This window comes from Typopeltis vanoorti, chromosome 7 (assembly GCF_054136105.1).
Source record: "Typopeltis vanoorti isolate ZY-2024b chromosome 7, IOZ_Tvanoo_1.0, whole genome shotgun sequence".
Taxonomy (NCBI): Eukaryota; Metazoa; Arthropoda; class Arachnida; order Uropygi; family Thelyphonidae; genus Typopeltis; species Typopeltis vanoorti.
The window spans coordinates 68,900,947-68,926,407 of record NC_143555.1 but is presented as its reverse complement, the minus strand read 5'-3'; the positions used below and the strand labels follow the sequence as shown (position 1 = coordinate 68,926,407).

Here is a 25,461-nt window from a genome sequence, read left to right as displayed (position 1 = left end):
TGGGGCAATTTCAAAAATATCATCCCACTTTCCACTCTACAAAAGTCTTGATGGAACCGAGAGTTCCAAGCAGCCAAAAAAGATCAAGATAGAGCATGGGATATATTTTATAGAGATCCTACCACAACAAACTTAATAGCATTTAAACATACTCAGGCCAAAGCACATTATGTGAGACATCAGAGTCAAAAACAGTCCTGGACTAAATTTAAATCATCGATTAATCAAACAACCAATGCAAAAATTGTATGGAATAAAATCCAGGAGATGAAAGGTAGACACCGAAGAACATGCCATTTGTCTACCTTGGATCATAATTGGATGTATTGTTGCTGTTCTCAAAGCATTGCAGATGCTTTGGGAGGAAAGTTTGCCAGGATCTCACAGCAGTTGCCTATCCTGATTTTTTTAATTCTGAAAGAACAAGAAGAGAAACAGTGACTAAGCTTTTGCACCAAAGGGATTGAGCTGTACAATCAGTCATTTTTAAGGAGGAACTCAAAAGAGCTCTCTTGCTGTCTCCCACTAGCACAGTCGGCCCTGATGACATCCATTATAGATGATAAAACACCTCCCCATCATCTTCTACAGATCTCCTCCTCTTACTATACAACAGAATATTTATAGAGGAAGAGTTTCCAGACTCTTGACATAACTCAACTGTCACTGCTGTTCCAAAGCCAGGCCAAGATCCAGCCCAGGCCAACAATTATTGTCCCATTGCTCTGACTAGTTGTCTTTATAAGGTCTTGAAAAAAATGATAAACACAAGGCTTCTCTGTTACTTAAAAAGCAACAAGCTTCTTTCCAACACACAATATGGCTTTTGTAGACGCCAATCAACTTTGGACCTTTTGATCCATTTAGAAACATGTATAAGAGATTCTTTCCTGAAATGAGAACATGTGGTTCCAATGTTCTTCGACATGGTAAAAGCCTATAACACAGCCTGGAGATATGACATATTAAAAGACCTGTTTTTATTAAAAACTTTCTATCCAATTGTGTGTTCCAAGTTCGAATGGGAATCACATTATCTCGGCCATATCATCAAGAAGAGGGAGCTCCTCAAGGTTCTGTCTTAAGTGTGACCCCTCTTCTCTTTGCTATTAAATATTAAATTCAATTACTGAACAGCTTCCCCCCATAGTATGCAATGGCCTTTATGGTGGTGGTGGTGCTTTCTCAATTTACTGTAACTCCTGTAATATGAGAGTCACTGAAAGACGATTTCAACAAGCACTCAGTACTGTCTCTTCCTGGACTCTTTGTTATAAATGCAGGTTATCTGCAGAAAAAAACCACCTGTGTATACGCTTCTGCCAGAAATGCACTCTTTACTGCAATCCTGATTTAAGAATGAGACAAACTGTTATCTCTATAGTTGCAGAGGCCATGTTTTTGGAAGTCATCTTTGATAGAAAGCTAACTTTCTTTACTAACATTTGTCATCTTCAGGATAAGTGCTTTTTTTTCTTCTTTTTTTTTTTGCACTTATCCTGAAGATGACAAATGCAAAAAAAAAGCATTGAATATCCTCCCCACTCTATCCTCTACAGAATGGGATGTTGATCGATGTTCCTTGCTTTGCATTTATTGTGCACTTGTATAGTATATTCACTTCTACATTCTCTTGCATATTCATGTAGTACACAGGCTGACATGCCATTCCAACACACTGCTGTATTCACATTGATATTTTTCAATATGCTGAACACTTCCTGTTCATACCTTAATTTTGATATCTGCCACTGTCACATCATCCATCCATCCATCAGTGGCTTTTAAGCATTCATGGCCTTCCAAGTATCCTTGAACTTCCCCACCATAATATGAGGATAAGGCAGTTACCCCTATGCCTATATGTATTCTTGTCTGTAAATTGTGTGTGTGTTCTACTGACTGGTTTCTCTGTTTTGAGGGGTGAAAAACCCAAGTTTCCTGGGGGGGGGGCTCTACCTCTATATGAGACTGGCTAACTCACCTTTAGTCGAAAGAGACCAGATATAAGTTCTCTGGTCTTTGACAACGTCACTGACAGGAATCAAACCCTGGTCTTTCTGACCAAAGGGCTTTGTCTATCCTGACTGAGCTATGGTGGCTCCGCTGTCACATCAGCAACTGCAAAATCTCCACCTAGATGATACACCTTTGCAAAATGATCACTCAACAATTTTTTTTTTGTTTCTATCACCTTCCTACTGTCAGTATTAAGGTCATCCTACCTGGATTTAGAGAAAGATGTTGGAAGTTTTTTTCCAGTTGGTTAGACCATAATAAATTTAGTTTAATCTTTATTCAAGTGTAAGCAAACAAAGTTTGCGCCTGAAGTATCTTCAGGATTGAGGCAACTCGTGGTAAAGGTGGCCTCTCATCACTCCTTGTTTTAGTATCTCCCATAATGCAAAGCACATCTCCTTGTGGACATGTATAATGCTATGCATTAAGGGAAGGGCCACTACCCAGACCGGTTTCGACCTTTATTGAGGTCTCGTCAGTGGGAGCCAGACCCAGAGGTGGTGATACCAAGGTGGAAGTAATGGAGAAGTCATCTTTACCTATACGAGTTGCCAAAAGGTCTCCCCTTATTATTAAATTACTCTGGATTTATACGCACCCCCCCCCCCCGAGTTCCAGGCTGGTAAGCCGGTTCTCCTTCAATTCTGATGACTTGAGACATGAGACAACAATGTGTTTGTCTCATGAAGGCAAACACATTGTTGGACATTTCAAAACAATGAAGAGACAAAAAATGTGATATAAAAACGTTTCAAATTTCGGCTTGTGGAAAGGCAGCAGGAGTAAATGATATTCGACCAGAAATGCTGAAGTATGGTGGTTTAAAAGTCTTACAGTGGCTGCACTGCATAGTTCAGAAAGCCTGAACAGAGGGACGAATTCCCGATTATTGGAGTAGAGCTCTCATAGCACCCATATATATAAAAAGGGAAATAAAACTGCATGTGAGAATTACAGAGGTATTTCCCTACTGAGTGTTCCTGGCAAGATCTATGCAAGTATACTTGAGAAACAGTTGAGAAGAACTGTGGAAGAAAAGCTTGGTGAAGAACAAGCTGGATTCAGGCCAAATAGAGGCTGTCAGGATCAGATCTTCACTTTACGACAAATAGTCGAGAAAGCATAGGAATATAACAAAGATCTGTATTTAAGTTTTGTCGATTTGGAAAAGGCATATGACAAGGTGCCAAGAGAGAAGCTATTCAATACGCTGCAGTTATATGGTGTCAATGGGGCATTATATCAAGCAATACTTAGTCTTTATTTGAGTTGTAAGTCAGCAGTTAGAATTGAAGGAAGTAGAGGAAGATGGTTTAATGTTAAATTTGGTGTGAGACAAGGATGTACGTTATCCCCTCTGTTATTCATTATCCATATGGATCATGATATCCAAATTGGAGATGTTAATGTCAGCTCTTTGCTTTATGCAGATGATGTTATACTTCTAAATAAATCCGCTACAAGTCTGCAAGATTCTCTGACTAAATTGAATAGCTGTTGTAATAGATATGGTATGAAGGTCAGCAATAAAAAGACAAAGACAATGAAAATAGGCAGAATCATTGAAAATGTCAACTGTGTTGTGAATGGAGAACCTGTGGAACAAGTAAATCATTTCAGCTATTTAGGCACGATTTTTACTGAAGATGGTAAATTAAATATAGAAATAGACAACAGAATCAGCAAAGCTGGTATGGTGGGAAGTCAATTGAATAAATTCATATGGAATAAGAGAGAAATTTGTCGGAACACTAAATTAGCTGTATACAAGACAGTGTTCAAACCGGTTTTAACTTATGGATCTGAGAGCTGGGTCAGAAGTAAAACACTTGACCAAAGACTAGAGACCACAGATATGAGAGTCCTGAGAAAGATTATAGGCGTGAACAGATGGCATCAATCGCAATATCATATTTAAAACGAGGATATTAAGAAAGAACTTGACATTGTCAGCATCCAGGAATGTGTTAGCAGAGCTAATCTCAGGAGTAGATGATATGGTCACTTAAACAGAATGGGCGAGGAAAGATTAGCAAAATAAGTGTTCTCTGCCAGGTTGGCAGCAAAACGACCCAGAGGAAGACCAAGATATAGGTGGATTGATACGGTTCAAAGTGCTTTAGACGATAGAAATATAAGATCTGATAATGTTGGAGTCTTGACAAGTAACAGACTGATTTGGAGGAAAATTGTAGATAGGAAATTAATAATGATGTAATTTTTTCATGTAGTACTATCATATCCTGTACACTCCCTTGAGGGTACATGGCAGGAATTTGATGATGATATTAAAAAAAAAAAAAAACTATATGATTGATCAACTTGAGCACAGGCCGCACTGTAATTATATAAAGCTGCTATAATTTTTGCCCGTCAACTGAATCAAAAGCTTTTTTGAAGTCAACAACACTTATGATCACAGGTTTTTTGAAACTGTAAACATTTCTAAAGGATCTGTCTCTGTGAAAATATTTGGTCTGTACAGCTTCCTTTCTGAATCCACCTTGCTCTCTCAAAGTTGCTTGTCACCAAATCCTTTATCTTGTTGAGTATAATAATGTAAAGGACCTTACCTGGAATAGAAAATAAGCTGACTCCCCTATAATTTTCACAGTGTACAATTGTCTATTTTTAAGAAAAGCAATATTATACTTTTAGTGAAGTTGCTGGGAAGTTTATTGCTTTGATGGAAAATGTTCAGGATCTCAGTCAGCCAAGTTACTATACCTTCCCTACCTCCTTTTAGCATTTCTGCAGTAATTCCTGATGATTTATGAAGTTTTAATTTACTTGACCAGTCTACCCTCAGATAATGTAATTGGACTTATATCAAATTGAGAAGTGGAGCTAGTCTGGCATCTTGCCATTCAATTGTGTTATCATCCTTCTTCCTTTTCCTACATATTTTATATAACTTCACATAGTCCTTTGTGATTCTTCCCTCTAGCTCTGTTCTCTGCCATGTTGTTAAAACAGGAGTTTTTATCTATTTTCAACTGTGCTTTCACTTGTTTATTAATTTCCCTATACCTTAGTCTATTCGCATTATTTGGATGATGCTCCCAGCTTCTTACTGTCCAAATAATTGTGCTTTTGCTTCTCTCCAACCCCTAAATCAGATAGACTAGTTTCATGCACAGCCTTTGTATAGCTATTCCACACACTTTCTACATCACAGTTTTGTAGGCTAGATCTTTCAATAGGACCTGAACAACTCATTCTGGTAAATTCTAGCAGTATCAGTACTGCTCAATTCTTCAGTGTTAAATAAAGACAGTAGTGGGCCTTGCAGTACATTTTGAAGCTTTGATTGCAATGTGCTCTTAACAAGATAGTGGTCAAATCCTATCTCTGCACTTCTGTATGTCCTGGTGTTCTGTATAGAACTTGCCCATTTACTATTAATTAGAATATAACCATGTTCTTGTGGATACCATCTGGTGAGACCCAACTCTACTTGTAATTGTCTTTATGCTTAAAACAAGTGTTGGTTATTCTTAGTCCATTTAGTTACATAATTGGAGGAGTGTCTCATATTGTCACTGCAATTACCTTCCAAATTACTTCTGCTAGTAACTGGAATCAGTGCCAGCCTTGGCATTCAAATCCCTTAAAATAACTGTTACATCACTTTTCTTAATTTATAGCTTTCATCCCACTTTTAAATTTAGCATTTAGGAGCCTTGCATTAATATCCAAGAAAAGCACACTTGCATTTACACCTTGCAGATGTTTGCCACCCTAATATCCCGATTGTATAAATCGAGTACCACCCTTCCAAATGTCAACTTTCCCTATCTTTCTTACTTCTTGTAGAACAAAAATTTCCAACTTATACCTAAGAAATTCTTCAGTAAGGATGTCAAGTAAAAAGTCTTGGTTGAGTGTCCTTATGTTCCAGGTTCCTATGGAAGGAATTTTTACTACATCTATGGGAAAATGATTTTTTATTTGTTTCAGGGCTCATAAAAAAAAAAAAAATTAGCCCCTAATCACCGGCATAAGGCAATTACCTGTCTTCCATCTCCCTTCAAGTTTAAGCCACATAAATTGAAGTCCGATGATGCTTCCAGAAGCAATGAAGTCCAGGTACCTACAGTGACCTCAGCTTTGAATTAGTCACCAGGTGATATTATGTATCATTTGTATCAATCTACCTGAGTCAAGTAGCTCAAGCAAACAGAGGGACACAACAGCAGCTTCTTTTTCACAAAGGCTTATCAGTGTAGCAGTGTTTATTCTGTATCCAAATTCAAAACCATAACAAAATCCAATCTTATTAAATGATCCACATGATCCCTATGAAGCTGACCACTCATCAGCAGAGTTTACAAATTATACAGTGGTAGATGGCATTTCCTCTTACTACAGATGCTATGCTTATACCAGCAGTACTTGGTCACACAGCCGTTTTTGTGACAACAAGTTATACTACTAGATGGTGGAGTTGGCAATTAGCTGAGAGAGGCTATATTTTATTTTATTCTTTATTGACCCTTATGACCCAGATCTACAAAACTTAATACAGATCCCTATTATATCTCCCATTATATTCCCATGAATTCTCAATTTAATACAAAAATATTGAATTCTCAGTGTTGCTATCGGCCATGGGATGCGGAAGTTGTTAGCAAGACATGTATAGGCAGTTTTGGTGAACAAGGGGTGGGTGATCATTATGTGTAATTGTAATTATAGCAATATAGATTGGAATAAAGAGATAGCATCTGGAAATGAGGAAAATTAATTTCTTGAATTCTTGGGAGAAATGATTCTTAGGTACTATGTTATGGAAGACACAGGACATGAGGATTGAGTCTTAGATCTGATAATGTTATCAGAGGATGTGATTGTGAATGGGGTGTCACATGTTCTCTCCATTCAGCAAGAGTGATCATGAGGTGATCACCTGAGTGGTGGCCATCTCAGTGAGGACATATCTGTTAGGAAAGGATATATATATATATATATATATGGAACTACAAGGTTGATTATGAAAAGCTAACAAGACAACTTGGAGCTTTTGCATATAATAAGAAGTTAAGCAGAATGGAGATAAACACTGATCGGGCACCGATTAAGAACTCGTGTTGATGCTTAATGGAGAAACACATCTAGAAGTAATAATTACTAACTGAATTTATTTAGCTTATAAATAAATTTAGGTACTATATTATTACAGCAATATTTCACCAAGGAAATCATGGATGATTTCCTTGGTGATCATGGGCACAGAGAAATACAACTAAAGCACGCACATGCAGGCACACTACTAAAAAAAAAAAAGGCAAACACAAAGTATGAAAGTTAGAATCCTACAGTCCTAGTGGGCACCATCTATTTGTGTATACAATGATGGAACCTTGCTGTAGGTGTCAAAATATGTCTTCCCATATCTGAAGTAAGGTGAGGTGACCAAATATGTTCAGAGCAAATTCAGCTTTAAAAGTCTTGCATAATCCAAAGGATGGAAAAGAGGGCAAAATTGTTCTGCTTCATAAGGGATATAATAAGACTGAAGTTTCAGATTATAGGCCAATCTATGCATCTGGGGTTGCAGTTAAAATGTTAGGAAGAGAGAGAGAGAGTAGGATGCAGAATTCAGTTGATAATAGTAATATTCTCTATGATGAGCATGCATTTGTTAAGGGAAGGTTGGTCACATTTTACCAATTTGCTTATCAGTATACTACAAAGTGATGAAGCAAGCAGGATGCATACACAGTAGTATAATTAGATTTTACAAATGCCTTTGATGACAAGTTGTGTATGGGGATATGGGTATCAGAATCACTAGTGGTGTACCACAGGAATATGTTTTGGGCCATTATTGTTTAACTTGTATATTAATGATATTTAGATGTGTTTAAGCAGAGATAAGCAGCTGATGTAAAGTTGGGAAGAATAATAAGGATTCAAGCAAAGATTGTGTTCCTACAGGAGGATCTGAATAGAGCAAGTGAGTGGAACACCAGTTTAGTGTGGCAAAGTGTAAGGTTTTGAAATATGTCGTGGATGGGATCAGTATATTGTGTGTTCTTCTGGCCAGTTTGCCTGTTTATGGAAGTGGTAGTGAACAGAGACCTGAAGTTTATGGATTGCATTGCTCAAGTTGTGAAATCTTCATATTGGATTGTGGCAGTAATAAGGAGGAGGACCTTGCCTTGCAGAAGTAAAGAGGTTATGGTTCCATCATGTAAGGCCTTAATCATGCCTCATATAGATTACTGTGCACATATTTTGTCACCTGATTTTCATGGGGGTGAGAATATATTGGAAAGGGTTCAGAGAAGATTGACTTTTTTTTAATACCACTACCACACATGAGAGGTTACATGGTCCTATAGCAAATAAATGCTATGTGCAGGCTGGTGTCAGAAGCAAAGTATTCTGTTAATAATTTTCTTAAAGAGCTGAATGTTGTAAGGATTACAATCCTTGGAATACTTCATGGAGGGACTGTTCCACAGCATTAAGGTAGATGGAATAAAAGAAGACTGGGAGTAACAGATTTAGTGAATCTGCAGTTCAGCTGTAAAAGGAAATGGGCAGCTACTGCTCATGTTCCACTAGATTAAGCAGAAATTGAGGAGAGGGAGACATAATGGATGCTAGCTCTTCTGAATAGTGCCCACAGAAATATCTGTAGAAGAGAAATAAAGTGGAAACTGACCATCTTTGATACATTTGCTGAAGGAAGTTTGTGAAAGAAGGGTTTTTCAATCAACCAAACTACTCTGAACTTAGAGAGGACTTAGGTGCAGCATGCTAAATGTGGGAGCACTGTGCCAAGGTTAGGCAGATTTGAGATTGGTACAGAGTAAGCAACTGATCAGAAGAGAAGTAATATCTTGAGTGAAAAAGGATGCCAAGTTTTCTAGAAACTAAAGGTGCTATAGAAGTGATGTGATTATGTCAGGGAAAAACACTAGGGGTGAGATTCAGTTCAAAAAAGAGAGATCTGGTCTTGACTGCTAAGTTGGGCATTATCAAAAGTGGAGAAGATATGAAGTTTTTTTCAAGAAAACATGCAAAACTGTGTTTTAAAAGTATTGAAGTGACTAGGCTGTTGTTGAATGTTTTTAACACAAACACAAGAATAGGTGATATACATCCTCTGGCCAAAAAGAAACCAAACTTTTCGAAAATAGAAGAAACTAATGGTACCACCTGTTGTATCTTTTTGTTGTCGAAAGCAGCAACCTTCATTAGTGTTGTGTCAATTGTTTATGACATTTGTTTCATTAGAAGCCGAGTTATAGTGCCAAGAGTGACAGTGTGTTTTGACAAACGGTTGGAAAATGAGTTTCAAACAGAGAGCTGTGGTTGACTTTTGTGTTAAACTTAGTAAAAGTTTTACTGAAACACATTAAATGCTTCAAAAAGCATATGGTGATGAATTCTTATCCCGTATTCAAGTTTACGAGTGGTTTAAGCAATTTCAAAGTGGTCGTGAGAACTTGAGGACGACGAAAAGACAGGCTGTCCAAAAACTGGACTGAACAAAGTTAGCATCCAAAAAGTGCATGATTTCATCAAAGAAAACCCGAATCTGTCCATGATATTGATTGAAGATGAATTGGGGATTCCAAAATCAACTGTGTGCAACATTTTGACTGAGAGTTTGGGCCTTCGTAAATTGAATTTGTGATTTGTTCCCCACAAGTTGACTGGTGACCAAAAAAATTATCGAATTGAACACTGGATTCAAGGACCTCATTAAAACCGCTTGTAAGGACTCATACTTCCTTGAAATGATTGTTGCTGGTGACGAAACATGGTGTTTTGAGTATGAGCCCGAAACAAAGTGCTGAGTAGAGACCACCAGAAGAGGGGCATCCGAAAAAAAGTCGCTTGGGGAAATCAACAGTAAAGACAATGGTGATTTGTTTCTACGATTCCAAAGGCATTATCCACAAAGAATTCGTTCCGCCAGGCCAAACAGTCAGTGATGAGTTTTATCTTGAAGTTTTGAAGTGATTGATAGCAAGAATTCGTAGTGTACGACATGAATATTGTGATGCAGGCAACTGGTCACTTTTGCACGATAATGCACCATCTCATCGTTCGAACATTGTGAGACAGTTTTTGAGCAAAAACCAAGTTTGTGTGTTGGGTCACTGGCCATACTCACCTGATTTAGCACTCTGTGACTTCTTTCTTTTCCCCCCAACTTCATTTGCCAATGAAAGGAAAGCGATACGACACCATTGAAAACGTTCAAACGGCAGTAACCATGACCCTCAACAGTATCCCAAAAGCTGATATAAAAAACTCATTTAATGAATTAATTGACTGTGTCAAATGCTGTATCAAAGCTGAGTGAGAGTATATTGATTGAAATAAATGATTTGAATAATTATAATTGGCTTGTTTTTTATTTTTTATCAAAAGTTCGATTTCTTTTTGGACAGAGGGTGTATTTGTGTTAAATAGTACTTTATTTGCAAATATTTCAGCTTGAAAATAATAATAAGCCATATTCAATTACAAAAATAAACTCTTCAAACAAATAGAAAGAACTCTGATTTGCAATCTGCCTTCTCCTGCAATCTAATTTCTACCCGGAACATTTTGAGAAAACCTTTTTCTCTTCAGTACAATCCCAGATATATTGGTGATATATTTGCAATGTGGCCTCATCCCAAAGATACACTCCTTGTGTTTCTAGAAAAGATAAATGGTCTAAATCTTAATATAAAATTCACCATGAAAGTGGTGAATTTTATATGAAGATATGTACTGCATAATTCAGCTCATCATCATCCTTCTTTTGGGGAAGGGGAGCATTATTGTGGAACACTACTGAACCATACACATGTTGTTTATTCCATCCGTCGAGACCGCTAGCTAGAATTCATAACATCCAGAATATTATGTCAAAAAAAATAAATAAATAATAAAACAGTTCCTTATATACCAGCCCCAGGAGAGTTCCACTTACATCTCCAGCATTTGTGAACCTATTTTAAGAATCTTACAAAGAAATATAACTTAACAGGGAGATTATTTCCATTCGATAAACTCTCATCTTGGCTACTTCCAACCAAAGACAGATGGTCTCTTTTTCCCCTTCTAGGTATTTACCAAGTTCCTTGTGATTGTAATCTTTATTTTAAACAAACTAGTCATTCTGTGGATAAAAGAATACAGGAGCATCTGGCACAATTTTATGTCTTTAATAAAAGTGCAGGAGTCTCATTCTCTTTAGTCATCACTAGTTTTTTTTTTTTTAATACTATAATCATATCTTGATGTTGTCACATTATATGTACATGTGGTTAATATTGTTTTAAGTAAGTTTGTTGTTAACATTCTACCCTGTATAACCTTTGCTACAGTGTGGATGGCTTGTTAGTTTCAAGCCAAAATATTTGTAAATAAATTTAGTGTTATTTAGCATTTCTTGTGTTTGTGTGTTAAAAATATTTATTAAGATAACATAAGTGTGCCTCAAAAGCATTTAGGCTATTGTTATGTTAAAATTTTGCAGGATGATTTGGATAGACTGGCAATCTGGGCAAAGGACAATAGATGTCAGTTTAATGTAACAAAGTGTGTGGTTATGCATTTTGGGGTGAAAAGATTACCAGCTCTACACCACATTGATGAAACTGTACTCCGGGAATTGACAAAGCCAGACATTTGGGAAGTGGATAGGGAGTTAAAGTTTAGAGAACACATAGCAAAAGTAGCTAAAGCAGCTCATCAGATTACTTTTTTGATGAAGAATAATTTGCCAAGCAGAGACAAGCAGGTTATTATTCCTCTTGATCGAAACTGGTTTTATAGACACTGGTTGACAGGCAGAAAAGAGGTGAAATGATTGAGACATACAAATTACTGAAGGGTTTTTACAAGATTAATACAGAGAAGTTTTTCAGAACAGGTCGTGCTTAATATGATGTTTTACTTGATGAGCCTATGGATACCATGGTGTCCATAGACTCATCAAGTAACAATAATAATATTGTATAATAACATTGTAACCCCCCACTGAAGGATGGTCTAGAGCCGGGGTCGGCAACCTTTTGAGTCGGAAGAGTCAAAAATTACAATTTACAAAATTTCAAAGTTTTTAAAGAGCCACAAAATTTTAAAAAGTTTTTAAAGAGCCACAAGATCTTATTGTCTTCAAGGCATTTTTGCACGGCATTCGCTATATCTTCCCCTCTAGTTTGTCCCGAGAGCGGTAGCAATCCTAGAAGTTCTTTTGGACCTTGGGAAGACATATATCTGACAAAAAGGGCAACTTGTGCCGTGTCTTTTATGTCGCAAGACTCATCTATAGCAAGTGATAAGGCAGAAGAAGGTTGAATATCTTCCACCTGCAAATATGTTACATTTGAAGACATTTTAGCTATTCTATCTTGTACTGTTTTAGCGGATACGAGAAGCTGGGCATAATGAAATATAATTTATCAAAAAACATTTTACAACGATATTTCCCAATTAAAAATACCTACCTAAATAAAATAAATAATTCTCTAATAATTTAATTATTAAAATAAATAATTTAGACACGAAACACTGTTTGTCTCACGTACTGATTGACTATAAGTACATAGTTTCGTCGCATCTGTGGTCGCCTCCCGTGTGCGGTGATCGCCGACTGGCACGAACGGACTTGTCAGAACATGTTTATCACGGCGCAGTCTGCACATTTTAGTTTTTTTTTTTAATTTTGGCAAATATTAGATACTTAGTTTATGAGTAAAGGTGTTATGCCCAGCTATGCCGAAATCAATGAAAATTGCCAAACATATAAACTTCCGAGAGCTTCCGACGGACTGACGACAGTGACGATGCGTGTCACGGGGGAGGGGTGCGGTGAAAAGCGAGTACAAGTGGCTGAGAGATAGAATCGGTGCCTAATCCTCGTTAATCGATTCAGAACGATTTTTAAAATTTTTTTTTTTGATAAAATAAATAATATTTGCGTATGGAACTAAAGAGCCGCATCTTCACATCCAAAGAGCCGCATGTGGCTCGGGAGCCGCAGGTTGCCGACCCCTGGTCTAGAGAGCACTATTTGGGGTACTTATCAGATGAGCACTGTAAGGTTGTTGTATGAGTAGAATGAGTGGAGCTTGCTATCATCAGCAAAACTGTGAACAGGGTTTGAATTCAATGAGAGCAGGTCGTTTATATATAATGAGGAAGAGGGTGGGTGAAATGACAGAACCCTGAGGAATACCTGCATTGACTGGAAAATATTAAAAGAGAATACCTTCCATCATTATATGTGGTGAACAATCTGAGAGAAAACTGGCAATCCAACAATAAAGGGAGGAAGGAGACCATAAGATGGCAGTTTGCTATCAATATGCTTTTGAAATGTCAAATGCAACAGCACTTATTTCTCCAACATTTTCCATGGCACATGTTAAGATGTAGGTGATGTAGGCCAGAAGATCTGATATGGATCTTTATTGGCAAAATCCATATGCAAATAGTGACATCACACACACACACACAGATCCCACACAGATGATGAAGACAGATTGTATCTTCCTTTACCTGGAACATGCTCCCGTAACCTTCTGCCAGAAGGACATCAGAAGAATCTCAAACAACTTGGTTACCAAAAAGACTTCCTGTCCTGATGGAATCCCACCAGATTGTTGATTAGTTGACAGTTCTCCAGATGCCGAAGTAGTTAATTGTTAATGACCTTCTCCATTACTTTGGATAATATTGAGGCGAGAGCAATAGGTCATTTGTTCTCATCTCACCTTTTTTTTTCTTTTTTTTTCTTTTTTTTTTTTTTTTGGAATTGACTGTACATACATGGACTTGTTTCCATGCTGCAGGGTGGATGCCAGTTAAGTATAATATAGTGTATAGATGATAAAAAATAGGTGTTAGTTCAGGATCACATATCTTTTGAGCACAACTAATAGGATTCCATCAGGACAGGGGGCCTTTTTGGCATTCAAGTTGTTCAAGATTCTCGTGATGTTCCATGTAAAGGAAGATACAATTTGGATGAGAAAAATGATGCCAGGAGCTCAGCCTTTTCTTTATATGATATTATCATTGAATGAAAAAGACAAAAGTTATGCCCAACAGCTTTTGCAAGACATGAGTGTCACTAGTACAGATAGTGAGATTTCTACATTTAGTCTATCACAGTTAGAATTGGAGTCCTAAGTCTGACTAGTGTGGGTTATGAGGATAGATTGCAGGAATGCCATTTACAGAGCCTTGTGAATAGGAGAAGATATGATTGAGACACAAGTTAGATGTTGTTACTAGGTTAATGTGGAAGAGATTTTTCATAGAATGGAAGGAGAGATAAGATACCAACAAGAAGCCATCCCTAGAAACTATGCAAGTTGAGTGTAAGCAAGGGGAGGGAGTAGTAAGTTCTTTGCATGGAGAGGTTGATTAGTAGACTGCATTGCCTGAGTGTGGAAATATTAAATGTGTTGAAGGTGTGATACTGAGGACCTCTCATAATGAGTCTTTTGATTCCATGAACATCTGATGTTACAATAATAATAATAATTCACAAACTATTGAATGTAGTAATATTTGGCAGATTTGTGATAAGAAAATGAGGTGGCTCAGACTATTATTACACTAATTCATTGGGGGATAGTGTTCCATCTTTGTTCTTTCCCTTCTATCTCAGTTGAAAAAGTAATTCCATTGCACTTATTCTTTCACATGAAACAAAGCTTCTTAGGATGGAAAGAGCTTGCTTACAACCAGATTACAATCTAGTGTCCTTCTGGAAAAATGCTTTAGATCTGTAGACATTAAAAATATTGTTCTCCTTAAGCTGTAGATTTGAGAGTAAAACATCACCACAATATACTTTCAAAGTAAAAAAGAAAAAAAAGTATAGTAATTTGGTAAGTAAAAAAAAAAACATCTTTTATTCATCCTTTATGTACCTCATTTTGCATTATTACTACATTATGGAAAAGTTATGAGACTTACAAAAGATACATATTTAATAAAGGATACTGTTATAAATAGAGGGGGTTATTTATTAATTATTATCAATCCTCATTTGTTATGAGATTTTTTTCTATAACGATTATTTCTATTTCTGAGTTTTTTATATATGCACAAGGAATCAATTCCGATTGGTGCAATGACTTTTAACTCTTTCTTTCAGAATTCCGAAAAATCACTGACTCAAGACCAAATACAAAATATACACATTTAATAAAACAAAAACAATATATACACTTCGAATAAAATTACACAACTAACTACAAAATTAACTGGATCTAAGGCCTTTTAAAATAAACTTACACTTTAGAGATCACCTATTCTCTGACTCATTCTATTACTAGTTGGTTTAACATATACTTAATCACGTCTACTACACTAAACACCTTGTTTACACAATAACAAAATGTTCATAGTCAGTTTCTTTGTTAAGGCCTTTTTTCCGAAGATATAAGATTCTCTTCTTCTTTGCCATGGGATCCTTTCTCGTCACCCTTATGTAGCACACATTATTCCTCCTGACTCTGAAGTATAAGTATTCTTACATCATGCAGTTCAGTTTGTTAATTTTTGTACTAGCAAAAAAGATTTCTTCTACTGCTTTATCTAAGTTGCTAAATTCCGTCTCCTTTTCCAGTAGAAATAACAGATAGATCCGCCGTCCTTAAGACAGATGAAATTTTCCAATCAACATTTCCTCGAACATTCCTATAGAACGTCAATTGCAATATTTTCTTTTATTTACCAATACTTATTTACAGTCTTAACTCCTCCACTTTAAAGGCTCACAGTTCTACGATTCCTTTTTCGGAATCTTCTATTAATATTCCTCCCACTGTCACATACAAGTAAATAAACTTCGTAAGAACAAAATTCCTCTGTCTGCATTCCTAAACTTCCATTAACTCTCTCTCTTGTTTTTCCTCCATTACTTTGATACTGAATGCTCTCTCTGTCAGCTGTTAATCACCCATCAAACTCCTCGGCGAGCATGCACACTCCATGAAAGTGAGTGTCAAACAAGAAGTTAGGTATAATGGCTGACTTGTCGTCTCCGTTAGCATTATTACTATTATTACACCCTCCATGGAGTCGACAAACTCATCATGGGAGGTTCATTCAACATAATTATCATATAGAATCTTAAAATCCTTAACTTTGAATTAAGAACACATTCCGGTAATGTGTTCCATTCACTGACAATTATCCATGTAAAAAATCTACTCCTCACACCCTCTTCACCACACTTTTACATAACTTCCAGGAATGACCTCTGGTTCTTCCCCTCACCTTCTACTCTTTTTAGAATCCACTCTGGATTAATCTGATAAAATCCTCTCACTAACTTAAATGTCTCTGTCATATCACCTCTCTTCCTCCTATCCACCAAGCTGCAATCCACATTTCTTAAACCTCTCTCCATAGCCAGCATTCCAAACTCCTCATATTGTCATAGTTACTTGTCTCTGGACTCTCTTCGATGTCTCCACATCACGTTGAAAAAACAGGTGACCAGATCTGAGCACAGTAGTCCAAGTGTGGTCTGAACAGTGCCTTATGCAGCGGCACAACCACTTCCTTATCCTTACATGTTAGAGTACTTCTTATCATAGCAGAACTATGATGTGCAGTCCTTGCAACACTAGCAATATGCCCTCTAAACTTCAGTCTACTGTCAATCATCACTCCCAAATCTCTAATCTCATCCACTTCCTGTAGTACCATCAGTATAGTACACAGCCTTATATTTTTGCAAAATGCAACACTTTGCACTGATATTAAAACTACAACTCCACTCATTTGTCCAAGCAAAAAGTCTATTCAAATATTCCTGAAGGGATTTAACATCAGCGGTGCTACTTATAATTCTTTCCAACTTTGCATCATCAGCAAATAACTGAAGATCCCCAGACAGTCCACATGATATATCGTTTACAAACAAGTTAAACGGCAGGAGCCCAAGAACAGAACCCTGGGGCATGCCACTGGTTACCCTCCTTTTTTGAAACACTGCTCCATCATATACAATCTGCTGGTATCATTCATAGAGCCAATCTCTGATCCATCTAACCAATATATTATCTATTCCCATCCTCTGCAGCTTGTGCACCAACTTATCATGTGGTAATCTATCAAACACTTTTGCAAAGTCTAAGAATATCACTGTATATCATTCTGCCTTATCTAGCACACTTGTTATCTTATCATAAAATGCAAGTAAATTACTAAAACAGAACCTACCCTTTACAAATCCATTCTGACCATAACAAAGAATGCTATGTCCATCAACCCAATTCTGTATTCTATTCCTTACAAATCTCTCCAACACCTTGACCACAACTGCAGTTATACAGACTGGCGTATAGTTGGAGACTTCTGTCTTAGAACCATGCTTGTGGACTGGTACTATTTTGCCTTTCCACTCCTTAGGAACCCTACCCACTGCAAGACTTTCATTAAATAACCAGGGCAAGGGCATAACCAACTGTGGTGCACATTCCTTAAGAATACGTTGTGATACGTAATCGATTCCCACAGCCTTATTCACATCCGATACACCTCTGTTTCCTTTGCTTCCAATTCTCCTAATACTTGCCTCTCTTCTGTGGTGCACATTCCTTATTCACATCTGATACACCTCTGTTTCCTTCACTTCCAATTCTCCTAATACTTGCCTCTCTTCTATGTATAATATACGCTGATAAAGTGCTCATTCAATAATTCTGCTATATCCTTTGCAGCTGTTAGTCTGCTGCCATGACTATCCACCAACGTTAATCTGCCATAATTGTTTTTCCTCTTGCTTGTTAAAATTCCTTTGACCAGCCATTTTCCTCTCATACTGCACCTTTTCTTTCTTTACCATGCTCGTCACCTTTCTAGCCTGCACTTTATATTCTTCATGGATCCGATCACCACCAACTGTCTTGTACCTCCTCCATAACATTTTCTTTTCCAGCACAGCTTACTCAATTCAACCAGAAAAGCTCACGTATGGAGGTATAAAAGTCTTACAGTAGCTGCACTGCATAGTTCAGAGAGACTGACTGAGGGACGAATTCCAGATGATTGGAGTAGAGATCTCATAGTACCCATATACGAGGGTAGTCTGAAAAGTTCTCAGCCTATTAATGAAAAAAAAAAAAAAAAAAATTATAATTTCAATTTTTTTTTTATTTTTCAACATAATCTCACTTAAGACATTTATTCCAGCGATGCTCCAGCACCATCATCCCATCAAACACAGCACTTAATAATTTTAAACCACAATAAAATTTCTGAAAGTAACACAACTATCCAAATTCAGTAAGTACATACATTTTTTTAAATGCTTCACATTTCATTTTGACAAAATAACATCAATAACGGCACATCGCAAGTGCCAACAATGCATGTTATGAAACCAAAACTAATAATGTACTAACATAAACAATTTGAATAAATCAGTGGCAGCTCATGGTTTGAAATCGTGGGAGTGTTGCAACTTTCGAAACATACATACACACTGTAAGTATTATAGGGGTTTGGATAAAATATCAAAATTATGGTTAAAATTTAAAAAAAAAAATTAAACATGAAAAAATATTGAAACTAATACTTAAAAATAAAATATATTCTTCTTGTTTTGTTTCATGAAAAAATATTGTTTATTATCAATAAAATTATATAGTTTAGTATAATTCGAAATTACTTAAAAATTCTGAGGTCATAATTGTCAATAATCCCAAAAATGTTCTAAAAATAAAAACTATAACAAATGTTGTCATTAATTGTAATGTCCAAATATTTAAAGAGACGGAGTAAGCCCTACGAATAGTCTACTACTGGTGTAAACTGCATATAAACCACAGTGGAACTGCGTGATGGACAGTGCTACATTACACTAATAGCTCGCATTTCACTATGATGTGCATATGCTTGCTCGTGTAGCAATATGACACTGTGGTAAACACAGTGCTACTAAGTGCTACAAGATGGATTTTTATTAGTTTTTATACAAAATAAGAGAATTGTATAGGATTGTTGATGATCAAATTAAATATTACACTCAAATATAAATAAATTAATAAATATATTTATATATCGAGAAAAATTGGTGACGCTGCAGTTCCACAGTGCCTGTGCACGAACATTTTTACCAGGGGCATGCATAGGCATGCTCCTGGTAAAAATATTCAGAATTTTAAATTATGACTATTTTTACAATACCACATTTGTATTTAGATGCAGAGATATCTAAATACATAATGCAATATTTCATTTGAGACCATAATATCTGTTTGTAGAATATTTTGAGACCTTTGTTTCAGAAAAATCCATGTACAAGATGTTACATTTATTTATAAGTATGAGGCTTTAGTCCTAATAGGAATATAATATAGTATATAGTATTTATTATCCATGATAAACAATGAACTTTTGATGCTTGTTCCTATGTATTATTTATTCTTTTGTATTGTTTTAGCCATTAAATCTTCAGAATATTCACCAAGAACTAAAAGATACAGGAATAAAAATATCTCAACAAAAGCTCATGAATTTCTTGCATAATGAAGTAAGTTCCATTAGTGGATTTCTTTTTTAAAGTGGCACTTCAGTTATTATTTTAATTTTTATTGTAAACAATCCTTGAATTGAAATACTGCATTATAGAAAATTTTCAGCACAAATTATATTGAATATTTTGTCTTTTTTTTTTCTTTTCCACTTTTAAAACATAGTACATTGCACAATCAAAGCATGACTGAATAATTTCTTTATATAAAGATGCAGAATACATGAGGTTAAAGATATATCAGCATACAGGAATAATATAAAGTCAAGCATCATCAAAAACACAGATTGTTATTTTCTTTCATTTAGCTGAAAGTACAAACATGCATTATATTCATGGAGCTTTTTATAGAACATAGTGATTGATGTAAATTAGGCATATACAAAGAAGGATGTAAAAATCTGTAAAATTTTGGAGCAAAAATATAAATAAATAAATAATGCCAAAGTTGTTAAATTTAATTGCCTCTGTAACTCATTTGGTAACAACATTGTTCTTTGGTTGGATAAACCTTAGTTCAAATTCCACCTGAAGGCTGCAAGCTTTATTTATTTATTTTTGTTTTTTTTTCCATCTTGCAAAACAGGCAATCAACTGGACAGAGAACACAGTTAACAGACCTAATATATTAACCTCACAGCCTTTATTTCTTCAGCCATAACTAGTTCTTGAGACTAACACATGGGAAATTACAAAGATAAATGTCATGAAATAAACTAAACAATTTAAAAAGAAATTTTATTATCATGAATGCACCTATTTTACACTGGTTTCTAAATTGAGGAAAAGAAAAATTGTGATAACTCTGGGGGGACATACAAAAGGTATATCATGTAAAAAGTAATGCCAAATCTGGTTATCATATACAAATGAGTGGCACTGTCAGCAGTATATGCAAAAGAACCACAGCATAAAATACAACTACAAGTGGATAACTGATCTCATTATATGCTTGTCAAAATAGGAGTGCTACCTTGAATCAGCTACGATATGATCTCCTGTCAGGAACAGGAACATCGGTATCTGCTTCTACCCTGCACAGAAGGCTTTACAAAGGTGCCTGTATACTAGGCGACTCGTAGTCTGCATACCCCTGTCCCCCAGGCTACAAGAGAGAAAGTTTGAAAAATCCCCCCCCCCCTGCAGGCTCTGCATCAACTGGACCTAAGACCAATGGGCATCATTATTGCTTATAGAGGAGTCCTGATTTGCACTACAAAGTGCAGGTGTGCTCTGATCAAGAGAGAACCAGGAACACTTATGGTGGAGGTAATATGATGGTTTGGGTAAGCATCTTGTTGGGTGTATGCTTTTTTTTTTTTTTTTTTTTTTAATGTTGAGCCCCATACACAGGAGGTTGGTTGGTCAACCTATAGTACATTAGTACCGTGTATGGGTGGTGGGTTGGGAAAGGAGGAATTTGTTTATTTGATTTGAATGACTTTAAATTGTATTCCTTGGGAAACACAGCAGGTGGGAGACTGTTCCACAGTGCAGCAATTGCAGGGATAAAGGAAGAGGAAAAGAAACTTGTTCTGTTTGTTTCTAGGTGAACTGTGAAGGGATGTTGTGCAGCAGCTGTACATGTTCCAATGAGTTTAGTACTGAGCAGAGAAATTATTGATGATATTTCCGATGAGCATTTCCCGTGGAAATATTTGTAGAATATACATACTTGCAGAGACCATATGTCTGTGTGAAAGGGGGTGGGAGTTGGTTAAGGGATGGATCATTGATAAGTCTAATTGCTCTCCTCTGTATTGAGTCGAGCATTTGGAAAGGCTTTTTAGGGGCCTCACCCCATATGTGAGAGTAGTATTCAATAGGTGGGCGGATTTGTGACTTGTATAATGTTAATAGCTGTTCGGGGGTGAAGTAACGTCTTGGCGAAAAAAGAACTCCTAGTTTTTTTGAGGATGAGGATGCAATGTTTGAGATATGTTTATGCCAGGAGAGGTTTGATGTGAGGGTGATTCCAAGGAGTGAGATCTCAAATTGTCTGGAGATTTGGGTGTCATTAAAAAGGATATTGGGAAAAAATGGTTCTTTTTTATGGGAAATAGTACAGAACTGGGTTTTATTGGCATTGAAATTTATGAGGTTATCTGAACCCCATTGGAGGATGGCTTGGAAATCGGAGTTGAGGGTCACAGTGGTCGATGTTCTGTAGGTTGAGGTGAGTTGTGTAAGGTAAGGCTTATTAAATGCAAGCGAAGAGTGTAGTGCACTGTCATCTGCAAAACTGTGTATTGGGTTGGAGGTCAATTGCAGTAGATCATTGATATATAGCAGGAAGAGGGTTGGTGAGAGGACAGAACCTTGTGGGACCCCAGCATTAAGTGGTGAGAGGATAGGGAGCCATCCACCATCACACAGAGTATGTGTCCAGACAGAAAACTGGCGATCCACCTACAGAAGCCCTGGGGGTTAGACCAAATGATGGTAGTTTGCCTAGTAGGCCTTTGTGCCAAACCTGGTCAAAGGCTTTGGAGATATCTAGTGCAACCACTTGAGATTCGCCAAACCTCTCCATAGCCTTCGTCCAGTGATGTGTGACATGTGTGAGTAGATCTCCTGTTGATTGGCAGTGGCAGAATCCATACTGGCAGTCATTTATTTGGTGAGTGTCTTCAAGATAGTGTAGGAGTTGGGAATTGATGATTTTTTTCATTACCTTCGATAGGACTGAGGTAAGCGAGATAGGACGGTAATTGGATGGCAGTGACTGTCACCCTTCTTGGGGATGGGTTGAATATAGGCCAATTTCCAGTTTGTGGGATAGATTCCAGTGGAGTAGGAGAGTATATATAGATGACATAGGATAGGGATCAGTTCTGGAGCGTAAACTTTCAGAACAATTGGGGGAATGCCATCGGGACCAGGAGATTTTTTTGTGTCTAATTTGGACAGTATTTTTCTGATCTCATCCTGGTGTCTGGAATGGTACTGACCTGTATGTGCTTTCTTGCAGAACACGTGAACACTGCAACTTAGAGAATAGGATCCCTATGTTCATCTGCACTTGTATGTGGATATAGGTACGATAGGGGAGACATTTATCCTACAAGTGATAATGCTGGTCAGCCAGGTCTCCTGACCTTTATCCTATTGATCACGAATGGGATGCTCTAGGTCAGGGTTTCCCAAATTGTGTTCCACAGAAAGTGAATGAGTGTTCCGTGAAAAATTATCAAAATTAATATTAATATGAGGCTGGAATGGTTTTAAATGCTGCAACTCTAACCAAGGTGTTTCATTAAAATTTCAGGAATTTGTGAAGTGTTCCGTTGTAGGAAAAATTTGGGAAATGCTGCTCTAGGTATATGTGTTGCTAGTATCAACCTACAATATCTACACCCCAAAACTTTGAGGGACTTAGGAGAGATTTACAGAGCAGTGGTTGCCATTACCAACTGAGCTCCTGGATACTATCATAAACAGTATGAAACATCATGAGCACCGTATTGCTGCAAGTGATGACCACTTCTCTTAGAGGCACTTTGACAATCTCATTTTGGCTTCTTGTTTTTGATTGTTGTCTTCATATACCCATTTGTTCCTGAATTATATTTTTATTTACAATTTTTGTGGGCGTTTCTTTCACATCTCATATCATACTGCTTTTCACCAATTGCATAAAAATTTGTTACACAGTTTTTGAGTTAATTATGATTTTTCTCTTTATTCCTTAATTTATGGAATTCTTTGTAGTTCTAACATTAAATTAATATTTAATCACAAACCTATACACCACTGAATGAAATCAAGAGTGAAGTATTACCTATTATTCCTGAACATCTGATACAGTACCACAATTGTAACAGAATAACTTGTTGGGTGTATGCACTGACCAGTATGTGCTTCCTTACAGAACCATGAGCACTGCAACTTAGAGAATAGGATCCCTATGTTCATCTGCTTACAGGTGCGATAGTGGAGGCATTTATCCTACAAGTGATAATGCTGACCATTATCCTCTAAACTTCTTGTGTTTTAAACCAGTATTGTTAATCATAGTGCCTGAAGTCCTTAATAGTATTTTTTGACTCGTATATCTACACTCTGTCAACAGTTTTACAGAATTAGGTCTTCATTCATGTACAGTAATACTAGAGAATGAAGAGGAGGAAAATGTGCTTCCAGTTAGTCTGGCCATTTTACAGGATTTTAAACCAGAATCTTCAAAGTATAAAAATACTTCTCAAGGAACAGGACATTGGAAACAATTGTAATGGGAAGGGAGACATATCTGCAGTGGTAAATTTTTAGGGGGGGGGCCCGGAATCCCCTTTCGAGTCATCAGAATTCAAGGAGAACCGACCTACCAGTCCGGAACTCAGGGGGAATTGGGCGCTGTAGGCACCGGGGTGGAACCCCCCTTTTGAGTCATCAGAATTCAAGGAGAACCGGCCTACCAGTCTGGAACTCGGAGGGGGGGGTGCCAGGGGGAAGAACTCCCTTTCAAGTCTTCATAATTCAAGGAGAACCGGTCTACCACTCCTGAACACGTGGGGGGGATAGTCGCCCAAACCCCCCATGTTCCGGACGTATACTAGAGGCATAGCCTCCCTAGTGTGTGTATATATATATTGAAGAGTATTGGTGATAATCCACTTCCTTGAATGAGATCTCTATTGGTTTCATTATTAATTTTAATTTTAATATAGCTTTCTTCCATTATATTTGCTGTTGCTTTTGTGGTTTGAGGTGAAACTTTCAATTCATACAGTATATTGATTAATTTTCTGTTGATTTGATCATATGCTTTCTCATAATCTAGAAAGGCCATATATGTTGGCAGGTTAAATTCTATTCTTTTTTCTATAATTTGTTTGAGTGTAAATGTGGGATCTGTGCAGAATCTTCCCTTCCTAAAGCCGCATTGTTCTTCTCCAATAATTTCCTCAGCCCATGGTGTTAATTTACTTTTAAATATATCTAGATATATTTTATAGCATATATTTAATAAGGATATTCTTTTGTAGTTTCCATAATCTTTTCTATTTTTTTTTTAAATATGTTTATGACCATTGCTGTCTTCCATTCTTGTGGGATGTTTCCTTCTTCCCATATTCTGTTTAGAAATTTAATTAATCATAATTGAAATGGTTTATAGCTGTATTTGTATAGTTCTGAATTTATTCCATCTTCTCCTGTAGCTTTCCTATTTTTTAGTTTTTCCAGTATTTTCTTTAGATCATTTAACTGTATTGTTTCTTCATTTGTTTCTTGACTTATTACTTGTTTTATTTCAATTTGATCACTATTGTTTAGAAGCTGGGTGTAGTGATTTGTCCATTCTTTTGTGAAGGGGCCTTCTAATTATAGATGATCCTTTGTTTCTTGAGTCATTTTTTTAATGATTTTATAGCTCTTTAGTTGAGGTCCATTTATGTCATTCTCTAATCTTGATACAAATTTTTCCCAGTCTTGTCTTCTGATTTTCCTGGTTTCTCTTCTTGTTATAGCTCTGATTCTTTTATATTCTATTTCATTTCCTATGGTTCTGTCGTTTAACCATTTAAGGTGGATTTGTTTTCTCTTTCCTATTAAAGATTCTATTTCTGGGTTCCACGTTCTTAATCCTTTCCTCTTTCTTTGCAGTTTTGTTCCTGTGGCTTCATATGCTGCTTGTTTTACTATTTGTTTAATGTTTTGCCATTCATTTTCTATATCTGTATCTTCTTTTATTTTCTTTGTATGATTTGTAAGTCTTTGATATAGTTCTCTGATTCTATCTTGCTGTAACAGTTCTATCTTAAATTGCTCCTGTTTTTGTTTTTGTGTTCTTGTATTGTTTCTATTTCTCTGGTTTGGGATCTTAATAGTACTGATTAATAAATAGTGAGTCAATATTGCATCCTCTTTATACTCTGCAATTTCCTACCAGTTTCTTTAGTTTTTCACCCACTATTATATAG

The 25,461-nt window shown here is 36.6% G+C and overlaps 1 protein-coding gene across 1 annotated transcript in view; it reads left to right on the top strand.

Annotated features, from left to right (window-relative positions):
• Window positions 1-25,461, top strand: part of mus312 (mutagen-sensitive 312) — a 575,442-nt gene that overhangs the window by 513,212 nt on the left and 36,769 nt on the right. The window contains exon 21 of the mRNA XM_090395332.1: window positions 19,451-19,540. Coding sequence (XP_090251458.1) covers window positions 19,451-19,540 — 90 coding nt within the window. The remainder of the gene's footprint in view (window positions 1-19,450; window positions 19,541-25,461) is intronic.